Source organism: Triticum dicoccoides, chromosome 7A (genome assembly GCF_002162155.2).
Source record: "Triticum dicoccoides isolate Atlit2015 ecotype Zavitan chromosome 7A, WEW_v2.0, whole genome shotgun sequence".
Taxonomy (NCBI): Eukaryota; Viridiplantae; Streptophyta; class Magnoliopsida; order Poales; family Poaceae; genus Triticum; species Triticum dicoccoides.
This window is the reverse complement of record NC_041392.1, coordinates 669841246-669848499: the sequence shown is the minus strand read 5'-3', so window position 1 is coordinate 669848499 and position 7254 is coordinate 669841246. Positions and strand designations below refer to the sequence as shown.

Here is a 7254-nt window from a genome sequence, read left to right as displayed (position 1 = left end):
GTTCATCACAGAAATGGATACAAATCAAATAGTTCAACCAAGCAAACTCATAATTCAAACACAAACTAAAAACACATCGAACTAGGTGTTGTCCTTGAGCCTTCATAGGTGCTCCACCAGATCGTGTTATAGTTCTTGATGCACCTGTTGGTCTCAGATCTCCTGACGCATATTGAGGAACGCAACCCATGATGCTAGTACCTGATGATTAACAGTTGTAAGAGGACCCTGCTTGAAATATGGTTCAGTGTCAAACACTGGCTCTTCCTGCTCGCTCTCAATGATCATGTTGTGCAAAATGACATAGCAGTTCATCAACTCCCACATTTGAGATTTCGACCAGGTCAGAGCGGGGTACCGGACAACAGCAAATTAAGATTGGAGCACACCAAATGCCCGCTCGACATCCTTCCTGCAAGCCTCTTGACACCTGACAAAGTAGGAGTTGATCTTGCCTTCTGGCACAGGGTTTGAGATAGTCTTCACAAATATGGACCATCTTGGATAGATACCATCTGCTAGGTAGTATCCCTTATTGTAGTGGCGCCCATTGACCTCGAAGTTCACCGGAGGAGCATGAACTTCAACAAGCTTGGCAAAAACATTCGAGCACTGCAGTACATTGTGGCCACTATGGTCCTGGCATACCAAAGGAGTGCCAAATCCAGAGGTCCTATGTGGCCACTGCCTCAAGTACCACACTGCAAGCTCCTTTTCCATCTTTGTACATCCTCTACCGAGCAAATGGACAGTTTTTCCATGCCCAATGCATGTAGTCGATGCTTCCAAGCATCCCATGAAATCCTTTTGTTGCACTATGTGCTAGGATCCGAGTAGTATCTTCAGCATTGGGTGATCTCAAGTATTGCTGTCCAAACACCGCCACCACTGCTTTGCAGAACTTGTACAAACACTCAATGGTGGTGGACTCGGCCATGCGTCCATATTCTTCCTGTATATCACTGGCAGCTCCGTATGCAAGCATCCTCATAGCTGCCGTGCACTTCTGGGGTGAGGAGAATCCAACTATGCCGGTGCAATCCTTCTTGCAAATGAAATAGCTGCCAAACTTCTGGATGGCATTCACAATCGCGAGGAAGAGCTTCCGGCTCATCCGATAACGGTGACGAAACACTTTCTCGTTGTGCAGTGGAACGTCAGTGAAGTAGTCGGCGCAGAGCAAGCAGTAACCCTCCATTCGATGCCTCTGCTTGCTCTTGCGGCGGCCCAGCGCCGAGCCACCTCGCTGTGGCTTTGCATTGTTGGCAAACAGGCCGACCGAAGCGGCGAGGATCATGAGGTTCTCTTCGTCATCGGTGTCCGCCTCGGCTTCCTCCTCCATCAGAGCCGTGAACGCCTCCTCGTCATCGGAGTCCATTGCCGAACAGGCAAATCGCCGAACACCTTGCGGGCGTGGTGGGTGGGCAGCCGCCGGTATCCTCGCCTATGTGGTCGGAGCCCTGGAAAGCTCGCCCAGGAGCGAGATGGAGGCTGTCACGGTGAAACCCTCTCTTTCCGACGGGGAAATGACATTTCTAGCGGCAGAGCAGCGACTGTGGGCAGGTGGGGCCACGCCGGGATCGACATGACGGTGAAAGGGAAAGTGGCGTCATGTGGCGCGCGGGTCGAATCTGGGCGGTGAAAGGCGTTTCTCGCCTGACAATGATGGCCCAAGCGCCATTTTTCCTTCCGCTGGAGCCCCCAAATGCCCCCCCCCCCAGTGCGCTGGGTTCGCCCTGGGATTGCTGGGCCAAAAAATGGGCCGAACCGGCGGAATTCGGCGTTCTGGGGGGCGACTGGGGTTTTTTTGTGACCGGCGAAAATAATGGCGTCTTGAGTGGAGGGGGGGGCTGTTGGGGGTGTGGCTGGAGATGCTCTTACATATCACAAACACTGACCAGCGAGATGTTTCCCTTGTGCTCGCTTAAGGGGGTAAATAGCTCTCGCGGGGGAGGAAGGGGTGTGCGTGCGTGCGGGGAAGAATCGCCAACCTATTGTTTTTTCTTTAGACAAAAATCGCCAACCTATTGGATCACGGATCCATGCCCACTACGATTTGGCCCACGAAACACTTACCTATTTGGTCCAGCCCATTGAAGTTACAGTCGAGCACTTGCGTTTCTCTTCTTCCGCTTCGTCTCTTCGGCCGGAGTCCTCCTCCTCCAGACTTCCGGAGACCTCACGCGATGCGCCCCGCGGCCTCGAAGGCGGCCGGGAAGGAGAAGAGCAGGAGGAAGGGCGGCGGCGCCGGCGCCGGAGAGTATCTCCTCACCGACCGCGTCCTCTCCCTCCGCGCCCGCCTGCACGACGCCCTCTCCCTCGGCCTCGCCAGGTAATTTCACCTCCCTTCCGCGCCCTTCGTCTTCACGGCCTAGATTTCCCTTCTTCTCCCCGATTCAGGGGTAGATTAGATTCTCCTTGGGTAGATTGAGAAGCAAGATTTAGATTAGCTGCTGCTTGGTGGCGTAAGGCTAGATGCAACCTAGATGATCTTAGCTTGGTGATAGCTTTATGTAGTAGCCCGAAGCAAAATTCGAGGGCTAAAGACAGTCTGCATCGCTGCGATTTCACAAATATGTGTGTTGCAGAGGCATTGGCGATAGGCCGGTTTATATCGGAAGCCACAGGAAACAGTAGCACCCCAATCTCGCTGCTGAAATGCCACCACAGCCTACAAAATCCACCAAGGGGCACAGCACAAAGCACAATGAGATGAAGCAGCCACCGATTGTCATAGTAATTAGGAGCAGAATGTCAGCAACCATCGAATTGCCGCTGCACCAGCCACCCGCCGTTGCCTTGAATGGGGAAAAAAATATGGGTCTTCTGATTTCTTGTATTATTCATCATGTTAGGTCTGATGGCCACGGTGCGAAAAAATGGCAGTCTACTGATGCTGGAATTCAGTCTCACGCGATCAAAGCAGTGACTGCTTTTCTCGGTTGTTTGTCAACTGAAATGTTGCGGCTTCCTCCTATAAAGGTAAACTGGAGTCAGTTGCTGAAGTAAACTGTGCATATTACTAGATGATTTTTTTTTAAATTGTGCACTCTTTGTTGTGACCATTTTATTTTCTTAACCAGGAGTCGATTTCGGACATTCTCGTACTCCTGGAAGGTGTTCTTCAGACAAAGAACGTTTCAGTTCTAATCCAAGCAGCAGATGTGAGCTCAAAGTTAGTTTCCAGCATAGGCAATTCGATTCGGCAATACCCAATTTTGGAGATTGTTTCGCCCCTCTCATGCCAGTTGTCGGCACACCAGTTACCTACAGCTATCTCGTGTGCAAGGGCAATGAATTGCATATTGAATAGCCTAGTGACGGCGAGAGGTTCAGCTCATGCAGAAATTTTGGAAACCTTGGAGAGAACCAATGCAGTTGCAAGTATTGTTTCTGCTCTGCAGAGTTACACTCCTGATATCCATCCACTGAGTTATCTGACCGAGATGATATCACTGCTAAGAACCATACTGTGGATTTGGCCTTCCTCAAGATACCATGTATGGAGTAATGGCAACCTGATGGGGAAGTTAGCGCATTACTGTCTTGCCACTGAAACAATGGTTGTTGCTAAAGTTCTTAGGCTGTATGCTGCTTTAGGTACTTCTGTTTGGTAATTCTCCTCTTTGACTTCAGTATTAATATTTGAAATATTTTTTTCCACTTTACTTCCTTTTGTGTTTCTAAACATTTGTAACTGCAACTCAGCTTTATGTGGCCATGGAGCTATGATCCTTCTCAAGAATGAAGTCTTAATGGCTAAGATTTGTGAGCTCGTGGGAACGTCCCATCCGAGTAGTACTAGGATTGAAGCGTTCAAACTCTGCCATGTTCTTTTGGTGAGTTACATCACTTCAGTTTGGGTAACTAATCTAACATATGAATTGTAATTGTAATGTCTACTGTTTAACTAATATCAAAATTGCATTTATCATCTGCAGAGATCTTCGAAGGGCTGTAGTCAGTTAATGACTTCACGTTGCCAGCCTATTGTTGAAGGCATAATCGATGCAATGCGTGCAAAGGATGATAAATTGTTAGTAACAGAGGGGTGTCGTACTGCACTGCTTGTGCTCCGTTATGCTGGGAATCATCATCAATGCTTTTGGTCTAATGCCATTGATAAAGTATTATATAGCATTCTTACCGGTCGCTCCCTCTCCTCACATCAAAGTGCTAAAGTTTTGTGCGATGATGAGCTATTTGATATGGTTTCCAAAAACTTCATGGATATACATCCATACGTCTGGGATATACTTGGATATCTAGTGGTGCATTGCACTGAGGATCACCATCCTGTAAGGAAAGGGAAAGGTCATAGCTTGCACGCACTGATATCTTGTGCTTGGTAGGTACTAGGTACTATCCTACTCGAGAGTTAATTTGCTGTTGTATAGTTTTCTTTCAGTACGTAATGAGCTTGCAGGAGAATGATGTGCAGCTATTCATGTTCTCATCCTGCTCTTGGTGTGCAGCTTGCTGGCCACAGATGTTATGCACAAAAGCAGCCCCATGACATTATCCAAAGATGTGCAGGAGCCGGCTTTGAGGGCAGTTCTGATGATGCTTCTCTCTCCCAATGGATATATTCAGTATGAGGCAAGTTTTAAACTTTCAGAAGGTCTTCCATATTTGGGTGACGGCTATTTGAACGTTCTATTGTCATCATTAGAATCAAATACTACGAGAAGTGTTGCCACATCTTTTGACAGTTTCAAAATTATGACCAACCTCATGAACCTCGCATGTTTGGTGCTGTCACGACCTTACCATAATCTCCTTAATAAGAGGAATCCTATTGATGTGTTGTCCATCATTATCAAGGAATGTCTCCACAATAATATACATATTACGAGGTCAAAAGTCACTTCCCATCTGCACTTTTGTTTTGAAGGAAGTTCATGCTGTTGCTATCTCGGTGAAGAGTGGGAGGGTGAAAACATAGTCTTATTCTACGGTCTTGTTGGGCTGTTTAATCTTCTGAGGAGCACTACTTTAGTTTGTGTTCAGTGTAAGAGGAAGTTGGATGTTGGGATTCTGTGCCATGACTGCAGAGATCAGTATACCGAAGATTTTCTTATAGTTCTTCAACGTGCTCTAAGTCAAAGCTTGAGTTCTGGACCGAAGCTCTATATTGCACACATCCTGAGTTTGTTTGGCCTCTGCGGTTCTCCAAGCAAGTTGGGCGGGAAGATGAGTAGTGCATTAGATAATAACGATCTAGCTGATCTGGAACTTTTGCTTTCAGATGGTGAATCTATAAATGCTCACACAGCCATCATATCAGCAAGGTGTCCTAAGCTGTTGCCATCTGTAAAATATCTACTTGGCAGTGACGAAAAAGTTAAAGATGAATGGGGAAAATCAGTGTACCGAGTTCAAATGTCTGATCGTGTAGATAGCCACGCCTTGAAGAAGATTTTGGAGTACACATATACTGGTTTTGTGATGGTAGGTGATGACATTGTTAAACCAGTAAGGACACTTGCGAAGTATTGTAACCTGAAATCATTGGCAGAAATGCTTCAGAAAGAGCAACCCAGATGGAACTCCGATTATACCAGATATGATCTTACTGTTGCACTTGGACCTGTTGAGCATTCATTCTCGTAAGTCGGCCCTAAATTACCTAGTTCTTTGATTCCAACCTTTGAGCAAAACACCATGTTCTTTTTCATTGTCCCTAAGATTATCTGTACTTACAATGTTTGGTGGCTGTTGTTTGCTGAAATTCCTTACATCTGTGCTACATTGTAGAGTTTTCTTCGTTATAGATTATAGCCTTGAAGCAGATCATAGCTACCTTCCATTCTTTTGCTCTTTCTAGTTTTCATTAGCTTGCCATGAATTGTTTCTTATGTGTATTGATCCAGGGACATAATTTTGGAGGCTCAATCAAATGAGGAAATGAAGTGTGACCACGGGTCGTGCCAATTGCCAACTCCGCACGTTCATAGCCATAAAATCGTGCTGACCATGAGCTGCGATTACCTCCGGGCATTATTTCGATCCGGGATGCATGAGAGGTGAGCCTTTTGGTCCTTAATAATACTTACCACAAAGTACAAACAGTTTAGGCCAACATTTTCACAAAGACCGTGTGTTGAGTTCTTCATGCGATTGATGAGAACTGTGCGTGCAGCTTCTCGGACGTCATCAGGGTTCCGCTCGGGTGGCAAGCGCTGGACAAGCTAGTCCACTGGTTCTACTCAGGCGAGCTGCCCAAAGCCGCCCTCGACTGCCGGTGGAACAACCTGAGCAGCGACGAGCAGCGCTCCCACCTGAACGCCTACGCGGAGCTGTCGTCGCTGGCCGAGTTCTGGTTCCTGGAGGGGGTGAAGGAGGAGAGCCTTGCGGCGGTCTCGTCCCTCCTGGAATCGAGCAGGAGCGCCGCCGCGGTCGAGTTCGTCGCCTTCGCGGCCAACCTGGGCCAGTGGGAGATGGTCGAGGCCGGCGTCCGCAGCGTGGCGCACCTGTACCCCCGGCTGCGGGACTCGGGCCGGCTGGAGCAGCTCGACGACGAGCTGCTCAACATGCTGCGGACCGAGTACGTCCGGTACTCGCAGCACGGAGGCGGGCAGAGGTGACTTGAGTACGTGAATCTGGACGCACGTCGCCGTGCGCTTTGTAGATAGATACAGGGACGGACGCTGCCTGCCATGCTTTCTTCATAGAGAATATGCAGTGTATTATTGTCTGGGTTAGCAGAGCTGTTTTTTTTTTTGGCGGGATGGGTTAGCAGAGCAGAGCTGTTACTCGTGCCTGCTTGGTGCACATGGTGCCGACCCGACCGACCTGCTGAGTGCTGACAGACGCACGCAGCACCGATCCATCGCCACACACATCACAACAGACGCTTTTTTTTCCTTTCCTTTTTTACGATCATCGCAACGGACACCTGATCACGGATCCGGCTTACCTGCTCCCTCCCCCTGCTCGATCACTCCACTGCATACCAATTTCATCAACGGTAGCGCACCGTCCCATTCGGCTCGGCTCGGCTCCTGCCAACGGACTAAACTAGTCCCAACCGAATAACCACGGATCTCTCGTCAATCATCATCACGCGAAACGAACAAGCCGAAAATTAACACACACTGGACTGGAGCAACATGGGATGGATGGATGGATTAGCTCGGTCCGTCCGTTAGTCAACAGGGCCAGCTCGTACGGGAAGTACAGGCTGTCGTCCTCCCCCCGCCACGCACGCGCTAGAGTCCAAGCCGAAACCAGGGTAGGGTTCCGTAAACAAAG

The 7254-nt window shown here is 48.6% G+C and overlaps 1 protein-coding gene across 1 annotated transcript; it reads left to right on the top strand.

The window, feature by feature from the left end:
- Positions 1-2134: 2134 nt before the first annotated feature.
- LOC119329859 (BTB/POZ domain-containing protein At1g04390-like) lies at positions 2135-6866 on the top strand. Its single transcript, XM_037602954.1, has 8 exons — positions 2135-2332; positions 2856-2982; positions 3084-3600; positions 3709-3839; positions 3942-4348; positions 4476-5609; positions 5874-6026; positions 6143-6866. Exons 1-8 carry the CDS (start codon positions 2187-2189, stop codon positions 6585-6587), a joined length of 3060 nt encoding a protein of 1019 aa, XP_037458851.1. The 5' UTR covers positions 2135-2186; the 3' UTR covers positions 6588-6866.
- The last annotated feature ends 388 nt before the right edge of the window (positions 6867-7254 follow it).

Bases quoted from the DNA above. Each gene is read 5' to 3' on its own strand.
- LOC119329859 (XM_037602954.1), top strand. From the start codon at position 2,187: ATGCGCCCCGCGGCCTCGAAGGCGGCCGGGAAGGAGAAGAGCAGGAGG. The intron at 3,840-3,941 runs GTGAGTTACATC...TATCATCTGCAG, and splicing joins AACTCTGCCATGTTCTTTTG to AGATCTTCGAAGGGCTGTAG. The intron at 6,027-6,142 runs GTGAGCCTTTTG...CTGTGCGTGCAG, and splicing joins CGATCCGGGATGCATGAGAG to CTTCTCGGACGTCATCAGGG.